Source organism: Amblyomma maculatum, chromosome 11 (genome assembly GCF_055883805.1).
Source record: "Amblyomma maculatum isolate TAMU_Amacu chromosome 11, ASM5588380v1, whole genome shotgun sequence".
NCBI classification, from domain to species: Eukaryota; Metazoa; Arthropoda; class Arachnida; order Ixodida; family Ixodidae; genus Amblyomma; species Amblyomma maculatum.
Genome location: NC_139354.1, coordinates 29,961,888 through 29,987,200, shown reverse-complemented (window position 1 = coordinate 29,987,200; position 25,313 = coordinate 29,961,888). Strand labels below are relative to the sequence as shown.

General features: G+C 46.7%; 2 protein-coding genes and 1 long non-coding RNA gene across 3 annotated transcripts in view; 1 reads left to right on the top strand and 2 right to left on the bottom strand.

The window, feature by feature from the left end:
- Positions 1 to 8,642, top strand: part of LOC146173304 (putative N-acetylated-alpha-linked acidic dipeptidase) — a 29,289-nt gene extending 20,647 nt beyond the window's left edge. Inside the window, exons 11-13 of the mRNA XM_084583758.1 lie at positions 869 to 950; positions 1,480 to 1,572; positions 2,995 to 8,642. Coding sequence (XP_084439884.1) covers positions 869 to 950; positions 1,480 to 1,572; positions 2,995 to 3,208 — 389 coding nt within the window. The 3' untranslated portion in view covers positions 3,209 to 8,642. The remainder of the gene's footprint in view (positions 1 to 868; positions 951 to 1,479; positions 1,573 to 2,994) is intronic.
- Positions 8,643 to 9,262: 620 nt separating this feature from the next.
- On the bottom strand, positions 9,263 to 13,449 carry LOC146173303 (integrator complex subunit 8-like). Its single transcript, XM_084584601.1, has one exon. The coding sequence runs from the start codon at positions 13,323 to 13,325 to the stop codon at positions 10,344 to 10,346; it is 2,982 nt and encodes a 993-aa protein (XP_084440727.1). The 5' UTR covers positions 13,326 to 13,449; the 3' UTR covers positions 9,263 to 10,343.
- A 2,562-nt stretch (positions 13,450 to 16,011) lies between these two features.
- Positions 16,012 to 24,862, bottom strand: LOC146173302 (uncharacterized). The gene is made up of 3 exons (XR_014702104.1): positions 24,482 to 24,862; positions 20,443 to 20,516; positions 16,012 to 16,297 (listed from the first exon to the last, which is right to left on the bottom strand). It is a non-coding gene; the product is annotated as an uncharacterized LOC146173302 (long non-coding RNA).
- Positions 24,863 to 25,313: the final 451 nt, after the last annotated feature.

Sequence of the window (25,313 nt, the reverse complement as noted above, 5' to 3'; positions counted from 1 at the left end):
CATGGTCCTGTCGGTTTGATCGCTTGATTATTCGCGCTAAAATTCGCGCCGTGTGCGTCCTCCTCATCCTTGTCTGTCCTCTGATAGCGTTTTTTCTCTGACAATGATTAACCAACTCACCCAGCAGAATACTTTGCACTGTTTGCTTTTATTTTAAAAGTTATTAATTTGTAAAATTGTGTTTGTAAATGACTCACAGCAGTTTTTACTGTGTTTGTTTTAAGCCTTTGACAAGCACACACTGATCTTCACAATTTCTTTCATCATTAGCTGTAGGCCTTTGTGTCATCCTGCCGTGCGGTAGGAAACACCTAAGGTTACATGAAAAACTTAACTGTGGAAAAAAGAACAGGGACATGATGACGTTTACCAACCTGTTGTGGAAATGGGGTAAATGTGTGAAGAAGAAGACGGACCTCTCTCCAGACGCTGACAAAGAAGACGCAGTCTGTCACATTCCTATCGCGCCGGGCGAGAGCCTCTCTGGTTTGGATCGCATCGCATCACTGCTCCCGTCGACCTCGGCATCGCCAAATAAACCTTCTACATTTGGTGGAGGTTCGGAAGCGGTAGAGGCGGAGGTGCTTTTACAAATGTTTCAGTGTTAGAGCTTGGCACCAGGTGAAGGTAATCTCCAACATTGCTGATCCGACATGCTGGAACTTGCCATTTAGTCTGAAAAACTAACTCCTGCACTATCCCACCTGTCAAGAAATTGCTCATTAACACACCTTAGTCCTGTGAGAAAGTTAACAGTGCCTTATGAAGCTCCACGGTGTACGACGGGTCTGAAAAATTGACGGGTAACTACATTGACGGGAAAACACCGTAACATGCTGTCTGAATGCACTGCTTCTTGCTTCCCCAGGCCTTCTTGATGCAGCGGTGCAAAACTTCTCAGTAGCAGCCTTCAACTTCCATTCACGCCAGAATGGCCTGGACTCATCTGAGTGAGTTCGTTTTCCATGTATGCTGCCCGAGTGTCTCGTTTATGTTTCTCTGCCTTGTTCTTATCATACAAACCAACAGCCAGAAGCCTTCTTTTTCATTTTGTTCACAAAGTGTAGTCAAAACTCCAGTTTTAAAAACTGTAGGTTAGGTCCTACATTTCCTGCCGACAGTTGCTGCTGCATAGTGTTTTTTTATTTTTGTTGTTTTTTTCCGTGGCTTAGGAGTCACAATTTCCTTGTACTGTACTTATTCACTGCTCATCATGTGTAACTACTAATTTCTTAGCATGTAGTTTATTTTTTTTTCCCCAATGAGTAAATTGCTGTTTTTGTGTGGGTTTTGATAATTCCCACTCCTAACTTCAGTGCTTGCAAGCCCTGCGGGTGAATTCATAGTCAGCACGTGTGTAAGAGATTGACAGATGCATAATGCAATACTAGAGGGCTCAAGGGCTCTGGCAAAGATGCTATGCATGGAACCTGCTTATGGGGGGGCGACCGATGTGACGGTGGTGCGAACCGTTTGCAGCCCTATGGCCATCCGGATGGTGAACGACCAGCTGCTGCTGCTGGAAAGGGTGTTCCTTGACCACAGGGGACTGCCACAGAATCCTTTCAAAAAGTGAGTCGCTCACTACTGATCCGAAGAGGTGTGTGTACTGCCTCAATCGAGGCTCACAAAATGTGCATGCACGAGCACGCCGTTCATTGTACCGGGAGACGAGGAGATTGAGCTCCTTGAGAAGCATGGCCTCAGTTGATACTTAATATGGGAAGAAAGTAAGAGCTTCAGCAGTGAGTAGGCAAGTACAGTCAAACCTGTTTAGAACAGTGTCGATGATGACACTGTATCAACTATGCCAATAAGCAGCCGTGGCATCATCAAACTTACTGTGTCCTGTAGTAAAAGATCCGCTTATAACAATATTTCGTTTCTAGGTTATCAGCTATAACAATTAAAGCTGTCTACTATGAGCCAGCTTCAAAAGGAAAAAAAAAAAAATAAAAAGAAGTGGTATTCTTTAAATACTTTAAATCCCATAAAAAAGCAGCAAGATTCCTTCCTGTATTTGTAGAAAGTGCCTCTGCTGTAATAGCATATTACTGGGTATTGCATGCAAAAGTGTTGCTAGTTTTAAAGTGCAAGGTCAGGTATTGTTTTACGATGGGCTTACCTAGTATTGTCGCTGCTTTAGCTTTTTGCTGTTTGGAACAGTGTGGGGCTTTCTTGTAACAAGAAAAATCTTCTCACATTCTCGATCACTTTGTACAGAAGACATACTTTTTGCACTGTAAGTATTAACATTTCGTCATGAAAACGATGGACTGTTTATATAGTCAACTTTTCATTTCGTGGTTTGAAACTTGGTTTCAATACATCTTGATCTTAGTGTCGAGGCTTTTTTTTTTTTTTTTTTTTTTATTTATAAGCCTCTCTATGCAAACCCAGCAGCTGTTCGTTTTCTCTGAAATGTGCAAAGTGCCTGTTGTGCATAATTTAAAAGGTTAATGAACTGGCGTTTATTCCTCACGCGGAGACAGACTTAGATAAGTAGTTATGCTTTAGTACGAAGCTATTGTTTATGGCATAATGTGTAAGATGCCACAAGTTGACATCAGTACATTAAGCACAACACCTAAGACAAGGGCAAGGAAATTAGACAACGTAAGTGCCGGTTATCTTTCGTTTATCGTCTTGTGTGTCATGATCTTGAAGATGTTATGCACCTTCCCCCAAGGCAGATGAGTAACAGCTACAGCAGATAATTATGCTATGGCAAAATCATCTGCTCAAGGTTCCAGCTTAAGATGATTGCAAAGGTGAGACATTAAACGCTGTGAATCAAACCAGGAAGGGTGTTTCATGCTTTAGGCCCGTGGTCAGTAGTGAGATGAGCTAGATTGATCCTTTTCCCTGAAATGTTTCCGATCATTGTTCTGAAGTGTACAAACTACGTTTTAACATAATGCAGTGAGGAGCAGTCTCTCTCTCGTATTATCCTTTCTGTTTTTTTCTTCACAAACGCGCTATTTGTGGCCGCAGGCACCTGGTTCTGTCCCCTCCGGAGCTGCCAACGTACGTGGACGAGATGTTCCCGGGCATTAACGACGAGTTCTCGCGTCTCATCGACGAGCTGGGCTCACCCACTGATCCAAATCCGTTCCTGACTGGCCTGAGGAAACACTACTCTCTGCTGGTGCAGGTCATCCAGCAGGCTGCTGACACACTCGAAGCCGTAGTGCCCCCTGGTGCCTAACGCCACCTGGTGCCACCAGCACACGCCATTCCTTCCTCCCGGCTCTATTCCATGGCCTTTTGGGCCCACAAGCCAAAGCAAGGAGCACGCAAACGCCAGCATTCGGGGACGCCCTCGCCCGAATACGCAGCTGTTTTAGGAGTGCTTTGCACCGTACGATTCCTCAAAAGTTAACCTGGAGGAAAAGGGGGCATTTGTGGTAGCTTGTCCAGCACTGAAACGACGATTTCACTCTTTGTACTTAGATTATTTAGCTAGTGTTTGGCACGAAACTTGGATTTAGTCGTAGCTGGACAACTCCTCCAAAGGCAAACCTCCACAGTGATATGTGCCTGGTATAGAAAACATTCAACTGTGTTTAATGATTGTGTTTAATGATTTGACCACATGTGTTTGGTCAAAGAGTAGCCAAGCGAAACACAAAATGCCCACTTCCCAGCTTTCATGCGGTGGATGAAGCACTCTTCTTTTCCATCTAGATGATTTGAGAAACTGTGCTTTGTTGAGTTGGGCAGGGCAGGCGTGTGCGTGCGTGCTTCTAAGCTTTACCTCAGCTTTCCTGCTCAGCGGTAATCTATTCGCACAGCGAATAGATTACCGCACAGCGAATATCTGACTCCCTGGTTTTCTAGGGGCCGGTTTTTGTGCTTTATTGATGTTTAAAAGTCTGTTTGTATGGCTTGCTTCGGCAAACTATCTGAAAGGTGGTGCAGTGTGTGGGACGTTCTGTTGAGCCACTTATGTTCATCATGCGTTCTACAGAATGCTTAAAAGCTGTAGCAGCCTTCCTCAACTGAACAGGGCTGAGGAAGTTGCCCAACTTCCGGGAGTCGAAATATGACGGGATTTAAATCCATTTCTACGCAACCTCTTTTAGCAGTTCATACTTTCACTTTTAACATGGTACAGTATGTGAGTAGATTCTTAACGTGGCAAAAGGCATTCATTGAATTTGATTTTAGTGTGCTGTTTACACGGATGTCTGGGCATCATTAGTGTGTTGTGTTCACTCTTGCCAGTGAGGTATGCAAGGATGAATTCATGTTCTTGTGGTGAGGAGGAGGTTGTTTTTACACCTTTAAAAAAATTGTGACAGGCTTTTTTTTTTTTTTTTTCCCTCCAGTTTACATACATGGGCTTTCTGAGACCTGTATTTCAGGATGGAAGCAGCTGCGCAAATTCGTGGATCTCTCTTGCAGTGCCTGATTTTGTGGTTCAAGTCAGTAGTCGTGTGTCAGAAGTACTTTCATCTAAGTTAATACCTTGATCACATAGTCAGTCACCAGTGGTATTTGAGCCCTTGCATCTGCCAAACACTGTTGTACACATAACTGGAAACGGACTGTGCACACAAATAGTAACCCTGGAGCAAGGTGTACAAGAACGGGAGCTATTGCAATGAACATTCACTGACCACAGCCATACAGGAACTAGCAGAGCCACATAAATTTCTCATAATCTTCACACATGAATGAAAATTAATTGTTAAGTCTCTCTACCTGACTAGCTAAAGTAGAATTGAGAACATGTTGTGGTGCCTTCACAGTGCTGCGCACATGTCCAACAGTGGCGCTGTTCTTCGTCCGGTCACTTGCCACTTTTTACCAAGAGCTTTATTTATTCTTCTACCCTCTCTTCCCTTTGGGGTCTTGTGAGTGTGGAAGACAGCGCCACGAGTGTGCCTTACCAAGTCGCCAGCTGTGCGGTTGAAAGGTCTGAGTGCACCTGATCGGTAGCGTCACGTTACATTGAAGGACCTTTGTCACTCCGCCTTGCCCCTTAGTGTTACTGACCTTTTAGACAAACTTGTAGTGCTCAAAGCAGCGCAGTAAATGTCAATGCCTTTTTGAACAAAGAGTGTGCTACTCCTCGGAGAGGGTTGTACCGCCAAAGTAGAATATGCACAGACCACCAGACAGAGTGATGTTTCTTTTCAAGGTTATTTGGCGTAGATAGCGTTGTATCCTCAACAATCGAAATCTTTTCGACTTGAAAGGAATTCAATCCAAGCACGTTTGGAGCCACTAAGGAAACTTTCTACAAAAATTATGGCGCTTCATTGTTATGTTGTCGTTATTTGTGGCACCAAGAGGATAGGTTCAGTTCATCATGAGGTCGGCTAACTAGGCATTGTTTTGTATGTCCCTGTGCGCTCCCCGTGTCAACCCAAAAGATGCGGAAGGCCATGAAGCGCAGAAACTGTGGGTACCGAACCCAAGGTTGCATGTTTGTTCTCTGTCTTGTAGCGGCGCGCTGAGATTTCAGGCCGTAACTAATACCAGTTATGGGCCTTACTTGAAGTAAGGCCTATAACAATAGCTGCATAGTTTGCGAGCCCTTCGTGGCTTCCTATAAATTTGCTTTCACTTCATGTCAAACTTGGATGCAGTGAATATAACTGAGAAGAAGAAACTGTAGATAACATGGAAGGCTTTTGTGACGCTTTACGTAGTTAATGTCATCCTTTCAGTTAGTCAGTTAGACTCGTAACAGAATAACTTGCTGTGCACCTTGCTACATAAGTGAGCATCACATGACTTTAGAGAATGTGTACCTGGACTTAGTGCAGCTGTTGAGGGCATCTATGAGTGGGCGACTCATGTGCGGCTGCTCTACACCCAGTGTGCACGTCACTAGTCGCCCGTCAGGGAGCTAAAAGGAAAAGGGATACTCAGCTCCGTCCGATCCTCCTACTCCTGCACTCGCCCCAACGTAGACAATGGCTTCGGTGTGTTATCCTATTCCTAAGAGCACTGCTGTGTCGGCGGAAGCGCATTTTTCATCATTTGGTTTCGTGCGTTCTTTAGTTCGCCGTGGCATGAAGGCACGACCACGAGCATGCACTATGTGGCATGCACACAGCCTGATTTTTCTCCATCCCAGAGTGCAACGCGATTACTGTTGTGCTGGTTTTCTGGCGTTGTTTTGGGACTGGCCCGGTGTTATGCGTGGCTGGTTTGCAAAATGCATTTAGAAGGCCAGTTAAAGATAAGAGAGCAGGTTAAGCTGTGCTGTTTTCTGTGTTGTGTAAATTGTCTGCCTGTGACCGCAGTGGTTGTAACTGGTCCCATTGGTTTGCGAGCGTGATGCTTGTCTAGTGTGAGCACGCTTGCTCAGGGCAGGCACAGGTCACTGGTACAGTCACGTTTTGTTGTGTGACATTTTCATGTGCGTTTGTTATGCCCTAACTAACCTGCATTACTGCCACGAAAATTGTCAACATTGCTACGTGTTCTACATGTTCAAGCGTTGCAAGGGCCATCAGGCCTTTCGATCATTTGTGGGTTAAGTTTGTCTGTCCATTTTATCTTGAAGGTTTTGCTGTTGACCTCTGTAAGAAGCAGAGATCAACATGAAGGTGAAGGTTTATGTTTAGGAAGGTTAATGAAGATTATGTTTCTTGAATGGTTACAAGGAACAGCATTCGGCATAGGCAACACAGGGAAATTCTAAACGCTGTAGCCTTTACCAAAGCGTGATGTCTAAGATCTGTGAAGCCACCAGGTTAACTGCATTATGGTAATACTTTTGCACCTTTTAAAAGTGGGCTGCACTAGCCTAGGAGAACTTAGTTGTCCAAGGCCACGCTGCTGGCTGTTTGGCATGATGGGAGAGAGAGCAGTACTTGTTGTTTTGTTGTGGTTTTTATGAACAAAGCGTCCTTTGTTTGTGGGCACGGGGCATCAGCGTTTGACTGCTGAGGGATCAACATTCCATTTTGTTAGCTATGTTTATGGTTATGAGAACCACTGCATTATTACTGTAAATGGCGTCTCGACGAGACAAGAGCTTCTTTGTCATGTGGCTGCTTGCACAGACCTTTTTGTAATCAAAAAGACCAGCCGCTTCAGATGAAACTGGAGCTGCAGAGTGCTGCATGTTGCATAGCCATCACCACAGATTTATGTTGGAACCTCACCACCGGCTGTTTGACCAGCCTTAGCGTTAGCTGGGATTAATGCTGTGATAGGCCTGTGGCAGGCGTGAACAAAGTAGGAAGATGCAGTAATTGGAAACTGGGCTGCAAGGCATTGTGAATGGCTCTTGATGTGGAGTGCTGTGCTGTGGAATGTGCTGGCCTTTTTTTTGGGTGTACTTTGCAGAACTTTACGAGCCGAACTCTTGTCTATTTTGTTCTCAGCACACTGCTTCTACACTTTGCAATTAACAGTGGCAGGACTCTTCTTATTTTTGATTTTATGTAAGGCGCTGGTATGCCTGCAGACTGCACCCTGTAAGCTTGAGTCTGCTCACCCAAACCCTACTAACCATGGAAAGAAGCTTTGTGTTTTTGTCGAGGCGTGGCCAATCTACGCAGTTTTTACTCTCTTGGCAGCTGGACAGAGTAGAGCGTCATCTTTATTTATTCAGTTATTCCTTTTTTTTTTAATGTTGTTGTTCTTGCATGTTTTATATCAGCCTGTCGGGCTCCTCAAAATGGTCCATGCATTAGCATTCGCCCTTGTTCCATTCTCACTCGACGGTGTAGGGCTGCTCATTGACCGTCATAGTTACGTTGCTGCATCTCCACCCACCTCTAGCCTTATACAATGCGGGAACCCACGCTGAATCCGTGGCTTTCGTGTTGAGCTGTTAATACCAAGGTTGCGGGATCGAATCCCGGGTGTGGCCGAGAACTTTTCAGTGCATTTTAAGAAGCCTCAGGTATTGATGGTCTAACTTGATCCGAACCTGCTCACTAATAGCATCCTTCCATAGCCCATGTGTCGCTGCATAACACTGAACCTCGCATACCTTATACACCTGGTTCCGTATACCGAGTTTGCGTCATTATCGAAAGTGCCGCTATCTCTCCAACCTGAAGTCATCTGATTGATAGAAATGCCGCAACAGGAAGTGGTAGTGGCATCCTGTTCCGCAACCTGAAGTCATCTGATTGGTAGAAATGCCGCAACAGGAAGTGGTAGTAGCATCCTGTTCCTGTGTTTCCACCGACCAGTTGACTCGAGGTCTGGGAGATAGCGACACTCTCAATAACGACGCAAACTTGGAATATGGACCCTGCCGTGTTGAAAACGTACCGAAACAGATCAGTTGAATCGAACCAAGTCTAATCTTCCCAGTTTTTTGATGGTCAGTGTTAAAATGCAGATGTTGAGTAAATGCTATTAAGGAAATTACTGAAGTGGGTGGAGCTGCAGCAGCCATAACACACGCAGCTTGAATGTATGTCCCGTGTGATTCCAACAGCCGGTGTGTGAAGCTGATGTTTCCTCAAAGGGATCAGCATTTTCGAGGTGCTTGCGAGTGAAGCCCTGGACTCGGCCTGGGACGAGCGGTGCCTTCTCTGAACTGCCTGCAGTGCCCAAGTTGTCCCAAATGCACACTCCCGAGTGTCCGCACATAAGTGCTGGAAATAAAAAGTTTGTGGTTTTTTATACACAATAAATAACTGCCTGTAAAGGCACTCTTCTTCTGTTTCATTTATTTTTTTGTTTCTACTATTTGTCTTCAGTGGTCGTTTTGTTCTGTTGATTGTTCGCCCCTTTAACAAGGTACACTTGCCGTTGCAAATTTATGGAACGCGATTTTGGGCGAGGATATTTATTTGCATCCAGGGCACATTTCTCGAGATTTCTTGCTTGGAATTCATAGACTCAAAATCAGGCTGCATACATTTCGAGCTGCAGGCAGAAACAATTTTAATTTTGCTGATGTTGTATTTTGTAAACATTTGGCTGTGGCATGCTATGAGCAACAATTCAAACACGAATGGCTAAATGACAAGTCCTTAGGCCGGGACAGTCTTAATGCTAGCACAAAGTACTTCGAAGATGCAAACACTGCCCTTTAGAAGTCTTAATCAACTCAACTTGTAATGCCTTTCCAGGATCTAAAACATTCCATCTTAAAAAAAGAAAAAATGTGCCTTAAGCATGTTAAGCAGCATGGAGAGAACTACGCAAGCTAACAGCCAAAAATAACAAAGTCAACGAGTGAACAGCTGCAAGACGAAGTAAACCATTTCAAGCCCATGGTAGCATTTTCCTCAAAAGAAGTACCTGCCATTGGTTAGTAAAAGTGAAACATTACCAGCCTAAAAAGCCAAATCTCAAACACTAGTGGGCAGGAATTGTTTCCTGCAGATTTGGGGAGGGGTTCTAACCACACTAGTTAAAGTGACACGGTGACCAGCAGTTGCTGCTTTCCAGAGTGGAAGGCAGCTACTTGGGTGGAAAATAATTTTTGTAAGGAGTGCTGTCGACGCTCAACAGATTTCGGGTACTTGTTGATTCGAAGATTTGAATACTGACCCTGTGTAAGAGTGCCCGTAACGGCGCACTCGTTGCTGGCCCCCCAAGAACGCCGTAAAAAAGTTGCATACAATTTGCTGAAAAAGGTGCAGTTTCGTCAGTCTCCTTTAAATAGCTATAATGCCCATACCCGACTAGTAAAGAGTAATTCATTTACGTAGGGATGGCCATCAAGCTAGTTCATTGAAAATGTGCTGCAGCATAAGTTGTAAATGGCAATTGCTTGTGTGGAACTGATAACCCTTAAGGTTTGAGGAAGGATTCCAAGAAAAAACAAGCATAGCAGAGGGTGTTGGGTGGCACCCAAGTTTGCAGGAATAGATTGGCCACAGGTGGCACAGGATCGGGATCGGAGGGATACGGGAGGGACTGGTCAGGCAGCCACCTTTACTCATGGATACACATTTAATGCACAGTGTGCAGTCAACTATGCTTCGCTCGGCTGTAATGTTTTACAGCTTGCGCTGAAGTAAGTTATGGACACCTTTGGAAGATATAACATTTTAATGTCTTGTGCCTCAAGACACAATGAAAACAGCCACGCTTGAAGATAAATGCAAACTCTTAGAACAACCGTCCCATAGAACCAAAAATAATACTGTTTCATCTTGCTATCAGTAACATATCACAGTTTTTACTGCATACCTGATGCATTATCACAGGGAAAAGGCAAAGAGCATGTTAATGAACTCAAAGAATCACCGGAACTTGCCTTCATAGATTTTTGCACGCAATATTCACTCGCTTGCGTTTAAGCAGTTCAAATAAGGGCCAGATCAGCTAACGAGACTAATGAGTTCAAACATGGCAGTCAAGAATTGGCGCAGAATGTTCATCGCATTCTGCGCTGTCGGTGCAACTCAGAGGTACTGGCGGGCCATTACCCGCAAAAAACCTCCCCGGCGCACATTGGCCGCCTCTCGCTGGATCTCCGCATTGTTGCTGGCATTGAGCTCCAGCAGTCCCATGCATCGCAGCGCCTTCTGACGCGACTCCAGCTCTCCGCGGCGCGTGTGCAGGTGGACCAGGAATTCGAGCAACGTTATGTCAAACACGTGCTCGTACAACGAGTCGCAGCTGTCTTGGCACTGGCGCTCGTTCAAGGCTTTGAACGCTGCACTGTAGTCTGGCTTCTCCATCAGTTGGCAGAACAGGGCGGCCTGCGTGTAGCACTGTAGCTTACTGCAACATTGTGACATCTTCTTGTATACAAGGTCATCCACGAGGGACACGGGGGCCGGCTGCGTGAAGTTGTCTGTGGTCATGAGCAGGACGGTCAGGTAGTGCTTGAGTGCTGCCGAATGATGACCCTGCGAGTAGCTAAAGTCGGCAAGGACCTTGACCCATCCGGCATGGGAGCTGTTGGTAGCCAGGCAGTGCTGGAGGGTGGCATGGAACACGTCGGTCACGGTCGACTTGCAGTAGTTTGCGGGGTTGGCAATTGCTGTTGGCCACAACTGTGGGTACTCCACGCATACTTCAGATCCACTGTCATCCCTCAAGATGTTGTACATCTTGGCAAGACATGACAGCAGCAGAGTCAAAGCCAAATTGTCCTTCAGTTGCTGGAGGAAAGAGTGAAAGGTATGTCTACTAAGGCTGGGTGCAGAGGGGGTATCCCGCTGGCTGCCATCTCTGGGACCCCCCTTGGCAGGCCTTCTGCTCTGCTGGCTTCCCGGCACCACCAGCATTGACAGCACAGAGTCCCACAACTGCTGGGCAATTGAACGGGTCATTTTGTTTGCGGAGACATCTTTACAGACTGCTGCCAGTGCCTTGGACAACTCAAACACGCCTATCGATGCTTGCTGCGGTTGTCCAGCCTCAGAGAAGACGTCCCATTCTCCCAAATTGAGGAGAAGTGTGCAACACAGTTCGGCCATTTCTCGGCAAGGCCGATAATCTTTGTCAGCATCCGCATAGTATGCGAGTAGGGCGGTGCATGCCAGCTGAATGATGTCTGCTGACTGGCACTCGGTGTTAGCTGAGAGCGGCAACATTTCGGCTGCCTGCAAAGCCTCCGTATAGCGCATCTCGGCCACTAACAGGGCTGTCAGGCGGCGCCCCTGGAGTGGACGGAGTTCTGCCTCCACAGTGTGGAACAGCTGCAGTGCAGGCGCATACAGCTTCAGTGAACGTAGCTCGAGAGCTTTGGACAGGAGGACAAACATGCGATCTTGACTCTGCTGTGGAAGGCCCCGATGAAACTCTCGAAGGCTACGTGTCAACTGCCAGTAAGAGTTCAATGATTCCAGCCGGACTGGTGGCGATGCCTCCTGAAGCATCTTGATGAGAGAGAGAATCTCTTCCGGGTCATGCGAGGCCACAAGTGCCTGCTCCATCCTTCCTCTCTTAGTGGCTGCATTTTCAGCAAAGGACACGCCCTCCAGAGGGATTTTTGGAGGGACTTCTGCCAGTGGCATCACCTCTTCCGAGGGGAAGTACTTGCGAAGCACACCCGAACAGGAAAGTGCCTTGGCAACATCCACGGAGGCATTGCACACATACCCAACAAAGTTCTTCACAAAGCCAATTTCATCTTCGTTCAGCGTTGGGAAAACGGCGTTCAAGGCTTCATTAAGAAAAAGAATGCAATTTTTGCTGAGAGAAGCGAAGTTTAACTGCATCCCGCATAGAAAAAGCTCCCCACTGATTACACGGCGCACAGCATTGCACAGCAACACTTGCGAAGCAACCTCCGTACCCGCAACATTCTGGAGTATGTAGAGCTCGGCCATCTCTCTTTCCCACAGGGAGATCTCCCGCTTGATGTTGTCCTCGAGCAACACAGCCACTGCTCCCTTACAGTTTCCGTGCAACGTAGCCTTGAGTTTGTCTACCAACGAGCTGCCCTTGGTGGCAGCTGGGCGACATGCCACACAGAAGCCCTTCAGTCGATCCAAGTCCAGGTGGCAGATCACCTTCTTCAATATCTTAGGATAAAGCGAGAGAGCAGTATCAAAGAGCTCCGAAGCTCGCTTGTAGTTCTCCTTAAAGAAAAGAAATGCCCCAAGCTCGTACGACACTTGACAGCAGACATCGTCTGCAGAGGCCATTATGCCTTTCTCCCAGTCATGTTTCGGCTCCATGAGTCCTGCTTTGACAACGGAAAAGCTCTCTAGTGTGGGAATTCGCACGCTAAAATCTCCCGATATGCGCCGGGACAACAGATTCTCCAAGAAAGTCACGGCTTGTTCCGCTTCATCTGCACATCTTTTTTTAATCGTATCTGCCATTTCTGGCGTCACCACTGTTGGGTCCACCTGCCCAGGAAGCTGAACAGCGACTCCTTTGGAACTTTTGACCGGCACCGAGGACCGCACCAGTGTATTCAACACCCAGCGGGACTTCATCATGCAGGCAAACGCTGCATCTGGTTTGCTCAGCGTCTGTTCTTCGTTTAGCTCACAGCAACCAGCTGCTTTCTCAAGCTCGGCAACCAATGTTTGCTGCATCGTCAATGGCAGTGCCTTCTCGAGAAGATCCATGTCCCAGCCAAGAAAAGCAGCAGCTTTCAGAGCGAGCAGCTTCAGCGGCTGCGTCTTCCGATTGCCTGGGTCCTCTTCCGAAGAGCCGTCTTCCAATTCATTTAATGTGCCATCTAAGGTGACGGTGCCTGGGTGGCTGTTCCCCAGTGGTGTGGGGCCTCCGTTTTGTCCCTGCTGTGGTGGCTCAGTGGCATTTGCCAAAAACTGAATGACAAGCTCGAACGCGGAGGGGTGTGGGTTGTCGCTAGAGAGGTGCTTCTCTAGCAAGGTGTCGTCAAGCAAGAAGTCCAACCACGAAATAACTTGTCGGCTGCTGGTACTTGAGTACGGCAATGGTTCTTCACGCGTTTCCATTGTACAAATAAGCTGTTCAACAAGTATTTCCAAACCTGCAACCTCCAGTCAATACTACGCCGGTCGTCTAAACGCTACGACGACAACCACGCTTCACTGCAACATGCTGCAACCTCCATTCGGATTTGGATTTGGACAAGTGGATTTAGCCGTAGCCGCTCTTCTCCGTCGATTTTCCGCAATCGCTTTTTTACTATTTATAAATATTTCTTCTCGCAACGTAAAATTACTGTTTTTGATTATCTTGCTTTTATAACCCCAACAATGCTGGCTGTTTTTTTTTTTTTATATCCGCCAGATCACTGACAGCGCCAAATCGCCATCGAGCAGCCATCGAGGCGGGAATGACGAATGACAATTGATGAGGAAGGCTGCTGGAGCTTAGGTATCGACCATCAACAGATTTTGGTGTAGTTTGGCAGTTTGACCAAGGATGTGGAAGAACAAACGCAGAGAAAATGTTTCCTATTTGAGTGTAAAATTAAGTGACGAAGTATTTGAAAGCGGCGCCAGTGGGAACCAGCTGCTGTAAGGAAGAAACGGGGGAGACGGAAGCGTGGAAAGCGAGGTCATTGATCGATGAAGTTCAGAATGCCGTGGCAGCAAGGATCGAAGGAAGCATGCCGTAACCATCGAAGGGCAGTAAGATCCAAGCAGTCGGAACATATCTGCAATGACTTGCGGGATATAGTATGCATGAGAAAATGAAGCAGCTTGGAGCCGAACGGATCCATCAGAAAATTCGAATGGCTGACGGAAGTTTCTTGGAGGATTTGAGGAAAAGTGAACGGAGTGCCCCAAAGAAATTCTGGCGGTCCCTACGGAAAACGTATGGACGGACGTCGCCGCAACCACAGTTTGTACACCCAGAAACCCACAAAGCCGTACTTGCGCCAGTGGGGCTGGACACGTCATGACGCAACTGGTCGCACAGCAATTCACCAAGCGAAAGAGGGGGATTAAACAAATGGCGAAGACCACAAGGCAGAATCCAAAGGAGACTCACAGGAATGGCTGGGCCCAAACGTGTTAATTATCGCGTGCATTCCAAGGAACACAGCAGCGGGATTTGACGACTTCCTTGCGACCTTCTTCAAGAGAATATGGCAAAAACAGAGTGAGGCACTGCCCAGTGAATGGCTAGAAACTCGACTTCACGTATGTATGTATGTATGTATGTATGTATGTATGTATGTATGTATGTATGTATGTATGTATGTATGTATGTATGTATGTATGTATGTATGTATGTATGTATGTATGTATGTATGTATGTATGTATGTATGTATGTATGTATGTATGTATGTAGGGAGGGGGTTGAAGCTCGAATGGGTCCGGTTGGGCATAAATATAAAGGAAATGACACACGGTAGAAAAACAGTGAACTTATATATATATATATATATATATATATTTATACGAAGCAGATCTTGATCACCGTTTTACAAATATATTCAGTCAACCCTCCGATATTGGCCTGCATTTTTTATGACGTGTGCGAATAAATGACGGGATGTGCAAATATTTGGCAGCTGAAAACTGACAGCAAGAAATTGCATATGTGTAAGTTTGCATGACAAAAAAAAAGGAAAAGTGGGAAGTTAGGCTTAAAGGGAATGTTCAATAGCCTCGGGAAGGAACAGCAGTTTACGTTAGGTAGTGAAGCACTTCAAGTAGTAGGCGAATATGTCTACTTAGGACAGGTAGTAACCGCAGATCCGGACCATGAAAAGGAAATAAGGACAAGATTGGGATGGAGCGCATTTGGCAAGCACTCGCAGTATGACTAGCAGCTTACCGGTATCACTCAAGAGGAAAGTTTACAACAGTTGCGTCTTACCTGTACTCACCTATAGGGCTGAAACGTGGAGGCTAACCAAGAGGGTTCTATTTAAGTTAAGGACAACCCAGAGGGCTATGGAACGAAAAATGGTAGGGGTAACATTAAGAGATAGGAAGCGTGCAGAGTGGGTCAGAGAAATAACTCAAGTTACTGACATCCTAGTGGAAATCAAGAAGAAATGGGCATGGGCAGGACATGTAACGCGAATAAAGGATAACCGATGGTCGCTTAGGGTAACAAACTGGATTCCAAGAGAAGGAAAACGTAACAGGGGATAGCAGAAAGTGAAGTGGGCGGATGAGGTTAAGAAGTTTGCAAGGGTCAAGTGGATGCAGCTAGCACATGACCTGGTTATTGGGAGGAATATGGGAGAGGCCTTCGCCCTGCAGTGGGTACAGTAAGGTTGATATGACAAGTTACCGACCGACTTGGCCGTAGCGACATAGAACAAACATGAGCAACCATGGGGGACTTGACGCAGGGGCTAGATGATGATGATGATTAACTGCAGCCACATTTACCAGTCCACCTACGCTACAGCAATGAATTCAAAATGCTACAAAGAAGTGTAAACATGACAACAGTACACTGTACTGCAGCAAGTAAATGCCAAGAGAACATAAAGCTTCTCTTAAAAAGTGCGCAATGCAAGGCACACAGAAAGTACACTAGATTGCGAAAGTTTGCTCTCATGATCATGTGGTTATTGAAAGAGCTTTTATGGCCTCTAAAAGATGCTCAAGACTAAGAGCACTTTTATGAGAGTGTGGTGTGAGAGTGAGAGTGTGAGAGTGTCGCCGAGGAAGAAAAAGTGACACACATGACCAGCCTTGCTAGGCATCAGGACCATATGTAATGTTGGGCACATACACTGCAACTACAATGAACAATTAAGCCATATTTCTTCTCCGACTTGGCATCCCTGCTTCAGCGACAACTTGGTCTTGCTTAACAGGCATGATATAGCACACTTCAATGCAAGTCTTTAATTGTCATTTCACTCAAAGCCCGCAGTCCCATAAGATTGGCCAACTTCTTCCCAGATGTCAGATCTTGCCTCGGCACCCACGGTACCGGCGGTCACCCACTTGCAAAAACTACTGCCACCACCAGTGCAGCCTCTTCTCCCTGCAAGGTTTTTGAAATGAAAATGAATTGGATCGGTCACACTCATTTTCGGCGATCAACACAACGCAGTGAGGCTGGCCACACTGCATGTACGTACGTATGTTTTCTCTTTTGGGACGGTACTGAATTAAAAGGCGTTTTTCACGCAACATTTGTTCATAGTCTGACAGAACCTCAAGATAACTATCATGTAAGGACACCTTTCTGAGGTGTCATCTTTCAACACAGCTCTTCAAACTGAAACATGGTCATCATCATCAGCCTTACTATACCCACTGCAGGGCGAAGGCCTCTCCCATATTTCTCCACTTAACCCGGTCGCTTACACTGAAAGTATTCCATAACTATTCTTTGTATATTTGCTATTAACGTGTAAAATGGTGACCAGCGAGGTGGCTCTGGTTTAAAAAGTTAAACTAAGGTGAACAGTAATAAATATCACGGAGTCCCACCTGTAACAAATCGCGACATTCAGAAGAGAGGGAGAGTGGGAGAGAGGGGGTACAGAGGCGGCAAGATGCCTGGTTGCTTAGGAGGTTATGGAGTGAGCAAAGGAGTGAAATCTCGGTAATGGCGCCTAACGAAAGTGGCGACCTGCTGTCGTGAAGAAAAAAATTCAGTTTATATCAAAATGTTTCTCATAATAAACATTCATATATCCAATGTGTGCACCTTGTGCATCACACGAGTGATTCTCCTAGATGAAAGAGGCAATATGCGAATACAAAATCAATGCAAACCGATTTCACTTGTCGGAATTGAAGAAGGCGCTGTTGGAGTGATATTATTCATTCACCAAACCTCAAGATCGAAATAAATAGCTGTCACGAGTCTTATTTTACAGAGGTGCGACATAGCTAAATAAATAGCAACAGGCTGCTATTTAATTTTCGTTTTCTCCCCTAGAAGACGTAATAATTAATGTACGCACTAATGCCCTTGAGTGATTGTGTGTGTGTGTGTGTGTGTGTGTGTGTGTGTGTGTGTGTGTGTGTGTGTGTGTGTGTGTGTGTGTGTGTGTGCGTGCGTGCGTGCGTGCGTGCGTGCGTGCGTGCGTGTGTGCGTGTGTGTGTGTGTGTGTGTGTGTGTGTGTGTGTGTGTGTGTGTGTGTGTGTGTGTGTGTGTGTGTGTGTGTGTGTGTGTGTGTGTGTGTGTGTGTGTGTGTGTGTGTGTGTGTGTGTGTGTGTGTGTGTGTGTGTGTGTGTGTGTGTGTGTGTGTGTGTGTGTGTGTGTGTGTGTGTGTGTGTGTGTGTGTGTGTGTGTGTGTGTGTGTGTGTGTGTCCTAAAACACCAAAGTGGCAAACTTCTGATATGGTTGCCACAAAATGTGGACATACTAGCAGAAGGAATTCAACTATCATTCATGCATTATGTTTTCTGCCGTGCTCATGTAGGCATATTGAAGAATAGAACCTTTTCAACAGTGAGCTACGAAGTCTTCTGCCGCCTTAAAAAGGCCGATGAGACGGTTGAAGACACTTGCTAACAGTATTTCCGCCAGATTGGCGTCGGCCTAGGCGTCGGCCATATTAAAAAACCCTGTGTGAGCGTAGAGTAGGGCACAATTAAAACCTCTAAAATACACCGAGCTCGGTCAACTTTGGCTCAGCAGGCTCCGGCAACGGGAGCTTCTCATTGGCTTAGCGCTATGACGTATCTGTTGAGTTGAGGAGGACGCGCGCTAGGAAACCGAAATTCTGTTTTTGTCGCTATTAAATCAACGCGGGCGATGAAACGAATCGAGGTATATTATATGATGCAGGACAAGGATTCCATTTAACCAAGCCGTGCAAAATTTCCGGAAAACGTTTCACGACCCCTTTAAGGATCGGGCGTGTAGCTGGAGCAGGTCATCGTTGCATACTTCTTCGTGGGCATGCAAGGAACAGGTATGCAACAAGACACGCTGTGCGGTCACCTTCATTAGAGCCTTTTAGTTTGCCGCTGCCGCTTACCGCGGCCATCTACCGCTACCGCGCCCCATCAGCACTACACGTGCTGATTGGTCTCTGCATGCGGAGTCCGCCGGAATTTGACTGGAAAGTGGCGCCATCTGTCGTCCTCGGAGTGATCTGCGCATGCGTACTGACGCTCGCGTGATAGCGGTAGACAGTAGCGGTAAGCGGTAGCGCTAAACTGAAAGTATCTATTACCTGCACCATTCTCCGCAGCATGCAGCTATGTCAGACGTGCTCGCGCACAGTACACACACTCTCGCAAGTCAGACTATTCTCGACGCCACTTGGTACGCTTTTGATGTGTAGGCGGACGGGCTCCGTAAACTACACCGGGCCGGCGTCCGAAATCTTCGCCTTGGCGTGCAGCAAAAGTTTTGGAACACCACGTTTCCGCTACGCAACCACACATTTAACTAGCCATTGGTCCGCACAAACAATGTCAATTGCATCGAAGCGCTTTTCGCAGAAACGTATATATACTTGTGGGAAGTGCTGTGCACAGAAGCAATATTTTTTTTCCGGTGGTACAGCCGACTAACATTTCCCGACAATCGTCGACAATGTGTATGGAAAATATCGACACTTCTTTTTTGTAAGACGCCCCAGGTAGACAGCAGGCACGCGCTATCTTTCCATACATTTCATTCATTCAATCATTCATTCATTCGTTCATTCATTCATACAACTATTTAATTACATATTTATTTGCAATTTTGGGGATGGTTCACCTAAACTTGGAAATCACAGCTTACGGTCAAATCATCTTGTACACAAATGTTGTTCAAATTTGGACGAGGTTAATTTTCGGTGGCCCAGGGGCCAATATTTGGGCCCACCAAAATTTAAAAGTCCGCACTGAGTTGGCCAGAGTCCACTGCGTGGGTCAGAAATAACTCGTGGTAATGACATTCTAGTAATAAATGGGCATGGGCCGCCCATGAAATGCGAAGAGAGGATAACCGATGGTCGCTAAGGGTAACAAATTGGATTCCAAGGGAAGGAAAGCGCAGCAGAGGGCAGTAGAAGATTAGGTGAGCGGAAGAGTTTGAGAAGTTTGATGGGCCAAGCGGATGTAGCTAGCACAGGAACGGGTTAATTTGGGTTAATGAGGGAGAGGCCTTAGCTCTGCTTGTGTATAGTCCGGCTGATGATACCCGAGTTGGCCATAATTTAATCTTGTCAGGCACCAATTTTGGTCAAATACGGACGAGGTCAATCTTCGAGTTCCAGGGTGCCAAATTTTGAATGTGGCCCAACTGAATTTGGGAGTCGCTACTGAGTTGGTTATATTCAAATTAGCTTAGACACCAATCTGGTAAAACTAGAACAATATGCATAATTTCGGGAGCTCAGAGGAGTCAAATTTAGAGGGTTGCCGACTCAACTTTGGAAGTCAGCACTGAGTTGGCTATGCTCGTATTAGAGACTGAACACCAAATTTGGTAAAATAAAGATTTGGGGATCCAGAGGTCCAATTTGGGAGCACGGAAAGACGCTTTCTGTACGCACTTTCTGCGGATACCTTCTGCGGATGGTTTTTGCACGACGAGCCAATTCACGCTCAGACGTTAAAAAACTGCGCGCTGACTGGCCACCATACAACAGCAGGCGTCTTCGCTGCCGCCTGCCCGGTACCCTCCAAAAGTACGCAGCGCCGCGGCGCGGTAGCCGCTGGCAGCGCACGGCCAACGTTTATAGATCCGTTACGGCGGGGTGTCTTGACCAGAAAAGTCTATTCATAGACTCTGGTATTACGTAAAGTTCATCAGGTTGGCGTCATGACGGCGCACAGCTTATGAGGAAAAAATAATGCATTTCACCTCCATCGAAACGCGGCTACCCCGCCGGTCTTCGATGGGTCACCCGGCTTAGTTTCCCAGCGTCGTAACCACTGAGCTACCGCGGTGGTTTCTCTGGAACTATTTCTGTGCAGATTAATAAGTAAAGGTTCATTACTTACACAACATGCACTTCCTGGGTGCGGCTAGAAAGGGTGGAAGGAAACAGCACGCATTAATTGGAACATCAGAGTTTCTTTAACGTGCGCTGATATCGCACAAGACGAGTGCATTTTTCTTATTTTGCCTCCATTAAAATAGATGGCGAAGCCGAGGTCAAACCAGTGACCAGGAAAGGTGCACCGAGGTCGACCAAGGACTGCGCGACCGTGTGGCGAACGGCACCTACCTAAAGGCGAGCGCTATGACGGCCCCGAGTAGACACCCCAGTAGTAGCAAGGCCCACGCAGGTAGTTGCTCCCGCTGTAATAAAATATATTTGATTTGTGGGAAAGGATACGCTTCTCAGTGAAACCTTAACAGCTCGTCATTTGAGCATTCATATAGTTCATGTGGACCATTAAAATATTTAAAATGATACGATGTGAAGTCAGTGCCTGATCGACTAAGCACCCAGCTCCCGAAATACTTTGGTTTAGGCTAGTTAGTTCATAGCTAAGGTTGACACTGAGGACAATGCAAAAGAAGCAAAGGCTAGGAACTACCTTGTCCATGTTCTTTAGAGCCGTCCTCAGAAGCAACCAAGCATCTTCACCGTTCGGCAAATAAGGCTGAACCAGACGCCTGCTTTACAATACATTAGAAGGTACAAGCAGTTTGCACTTTACCACTTATCTACTTATCTACTTTACCATTTAAGCGTTGCGAAAACAAACTAGGCTTCTGGCCACTATATGGCTGTGTGGTTTTGGCAGGAGCGCGTGCGTGACGATGAAACGAACCAGTGGCGCACCGCAATGTGCTAAAAGTCAATCCTGCTTCTCTAATCGCCGCACCCGTGAGGCCGTCCCAGCATGGAGAATCTGTACGACTCAGCACGCGCTCCAGCACGCTCATCTTTGAGGCGCGTAGCGCGTGCTGGAGCGCTGCGCACCCTGCCGTACCCTGAGCGGTTCGACGCCTCTACGGCGGTTCAGGCAGGCCTCTGCCGAAAGTGCGGTGGAGAGCAAGAGAATATTGAGCTGTTCATTCACTGCCCGCAGCTGGCGCCGCGACACCTAGAGGGAATCGTTCTACATCAGGCGCTGCATGAGGTCAGCTGGATAGCAACGGACGCTGCTGAGTCCCGGACTATGGGTCGACCGCACCCACACATCATTGTATCTTCCTTATCTCTCAGTAACGTTTTTTCAGTCAGTTGCGATTGCCGCTTAAGACGAATAGGCACCGCATACGGCCGTGGCGACATCTAAAGCCCGACTCCGCCAGTGGGGAACTGATTCATCAACGCGAAGGCAAAGATCGGTACCGAATGGAAAATCCGCAGCGACCCTATCTGAAGGAGATCTCAGTGACTCACGCGCTCGGTTAATGCCTTTGGTTTGGGTTATCTTCACTTTGATGTAAACGGCTAGGGTGCACCCCCCCCCCCCCCCCCCCGCCCCAATGCAATGGGAAGCTTGCATGGTCATCATCAGTGTTCAATGTTAGTCAATATATCGAAGTTTCTGAAGCCGGGCTGTCATACAGCTGTGACGTCAACCGCCTAGCTGGTTGCCATAGCAATGAAGCGAGCCGTTGTCGACGCACCAACGATGAAGACGGCATATGCACAACTGATATCTCTGTGGCAGATGCTCCCCTAGAGCTTCATTAACTCCATTTGCTTGCACGGCATCACTAACGAACTTTCACGTAGCGCTAGATTTTGTCATCTTTCGTATCAATATCAGTACAAGCTTTTAGCAGAGGGAAAACTTACTGTAGGCGCATATACCGGTTTCATACATGGCAAAATTACTTTTGAAAAGGAATTAAATTACATCACTAATTACTTCGATGAAAATCGCAGAAAAGTAATTAAATTACATTACTCATTACTGCTCCCAAAAAGGAATGAAATTACACTACAATTACTTCTACTGAGTAATTAAATTACTTTTAAATTACTTTCTAGTTTCCATCCATGCAAAAACTAAGCAAAGCTAGTAAGCAAAACAACTTGTTCTCCAGACGCGAAGCACCCACATTCTTTCGTCTTCCCGCCAAATTCCGTCCCAGAGAGCTATTCCTTCTCTCTCTCCTACAGTACGTGCGATTACAAAAACAAGAATACCGCAAAAAAAAAAAAAAGAAAACGTGGTCGAACGGTCCTTAAACGACCGGCGAACACAGCGTCTTGCTGGCCCGGAGCTGTCTCCGCCATTTGAAGCGCCCGGAAAGCTAGGTTATTTATTGCTTCCGCAGTCCCAAGAATCGATGTCGGCACATTTGTGCTCACTGCTCAGTAATGCTCAAGCCACGGTGCCTCACGTCATGGACCCTTCTGCCTATCTCTCCCAACCCCAATCCTTCGCCCCGTGGTGTTGAGTGTAACCAGACACCATGCACTGTGCCCTAGCCAACGCAACAGGGAGTGCCGGTACGCCGCGCTCCAAACTAGTTCTCAGCTGCAGCCTTCTTGCACCATCTCTCTAGCATTCCCTTGACGTCTTCTATCCTGCTGATTGGAGAATGGTTGAGGTCTCAGACGCACTGTTCTGCACAACTCTGTCCCCCTTTGCCGATCCGTTACGCTGGCTTCGCTTGCCGCACGCCGTTCATGCTTTCGCGGCACTCTACTTCGCCGTCTATTGAAGGAGTAGTGGTGCATTTTAGTAAAAGTAATTTCGAAAGGAATTAATTACTTTTGCTGCGAAATTACTGCCAAAAAGTAATTCATTACATTACTAAATTACCAACCCAAAAAAGAAATTCATTGCATTACAAATTACCGAGAAAAGTAATTAAATTACAGTAATTCCATTACTGTAATTCAATTACTGCCATGTATGACCGGTTTACCCGGTCCCTACTACGCAGGCGCAGCTAGCCGCTATTGGCACCCCTATCAGTGCGCATGCGCAGGAGGGTTGGTTGGTTTTGTAGGGTTTAACGTCCCATAGCGACTCAGGCTATGAGAGACGCCGTAGTGGAGGACTCCGGAAATTTCGACCACCTGTGGTTCTTTAACGTGCACTGACATCGCACAGCGCGCGGACGCCTCTTCATTTCGCCTCCATCGAAACGCAGCCACACGCGCAGGAGGGGTCATGTAAACCGGTATATGTCTACGCTGCGTCTCCGCTCGGCTAAAGCTCTCTAATATATAATGACGCGGCGGCGTATGTAGGTACCTCTAGTTGTATGACGTGAAGTAAAGACGTTTAACACTTTGTAAAACTATTGTGCCAGTCTTTCAATGCTAAATCGCTGCAAAATCCTCAAGCGGAATCTATCGATCCTGAAGATGCGACCAAGAGACTGGAACTATACGAGAAAACATGAGAGGCAGAAGATTGTATGAGCTGCTAAAGCACCGTGGAGAAGAAAGGGCAGCAAGTGTGGCGGCTGGCCATAATCGAAAGCGTTTTAAACGCTAGTTCTTCCGTAATTTCTTAAACCGCTTTTGAGCTTCCATTAGTCTAACCATGCTTGAACCCGCTTAACTTTTTAACTCTCTTCAATAAATTGCAAGAAAATGAGGCGTAACTCATACGAGGGAAGATCCAAATTACGGTATGCGGCAGGCTAAAATTATACGGAGTGTCTATCGTTCCGTCCAAACGGAACGTTTGCCGACCGTTCCGTATTCAAGCTCCGTCCGGACAAAATGTTTGCTGACCGTTCCGCCCAGACGAAACGTTTACTGCTGCTAATATGGCATAGTCAGGCATAGTGACGATAGAAACCAGACAGAAACGGTTCATCGAGATGGCTGATGATGATGATGATGATAACGACGACAGCGATAGTATGCTTCTCTTTATCACAGTGTGTGCTACCTATAGTAAAAGGGCATAAAAAAGTAATTTTATAATGAAATTTGGGGTCAGAAATGGCCTAGAAGGCATGACATTGCTTCCATGCATGCACAATTGGAAAATTGCTAAAAGAACATGCTGTAGAAATGCCTTAAAATTTACAATTTAAGAATATATGTTTAAAACCTGCACTTAGTAATGCCCTAGAAGGTATGACATAACTTCCATGCATGCTCTAGTGGCGGGTACAGTTCCGTCTGGACAGAACTCTAGTAGCAGATACAGTTCCGTCTGGACGGAACTCTAGCCACAGCCAAAATTATAATGGCCGATCTAAATAAATGTGAGTCGCCTAATAGCGAAGGTCTCGGCAGTCTACTGAAGTATATATATATATATATATATATATATATACGTCGCCGGCCGTAGTCATGCCCGCTATTAACCGCACTATGCTAGGCTGACCTGGCTTCGAGGTGATGGCGCCAGAGGAGGCAAGGGCTGGACCACGCTGGCCCGGACAGCCAAGATGGACCTTCGGCGCCGCAAGCTTGAAGTAGCTTGCATTTCGATCAACATGGTGCTCTGATGCGCGGAGAGTTTCTTGACACTCGGTCCTGTAGGGCCCTGGCTGGAACGACGGCGCGACATGTGGTCGCGGGTCTTAGATTGTAGAGACAGTCAGCAAAACGATAGCCCGGTGAACAGCAGGACCGGATACGTAACGCGCGAAATGCTCGCGATGGAGCCCACGAGCAATCCACTGGATCCTCTTCGTCTTCACTGTCGATCCGCCCCGAACACGGGGCAAAAAGCCGTGGTAGCACAAATGGCACACATTAATCCTTAATCCTTAATCTTACATTACATCTTACGTTAGTCCTTAATCTCACAAAGTGCATCCTTCAGCACATTTTCAGGCTTGCGGCAAGCCAGCTCACATTCTGCCCCCTTCCGCAGTATACCGTTCCGGGCATAACCAGAAAAACTTCAAACTCTAAAACTGTAGTAGTAGTAGTAGTAATAACTTTAATTATAAACAGAGGAGTTTGGGGCATGCATGCCCCTGGGCCCCCGCACGGCCCCACTACACTCAAACGTTCATGTTCCTATGGTTCATGACGTCGGCAGCCCAGTCTGTGGCGATCTTCTGCCGAACCGGTTCCTCAGAGTGCAGCAGGGTCTCCCAATCCTCCCAGGTGGTAAGGTGCTCTAGACCCCGCGGGGGAGGATCCGCCGGGCATTGGAAACTGTAATCTGTGCGAGGAGCAGAAGACCGAACATAAGCAACGTCACC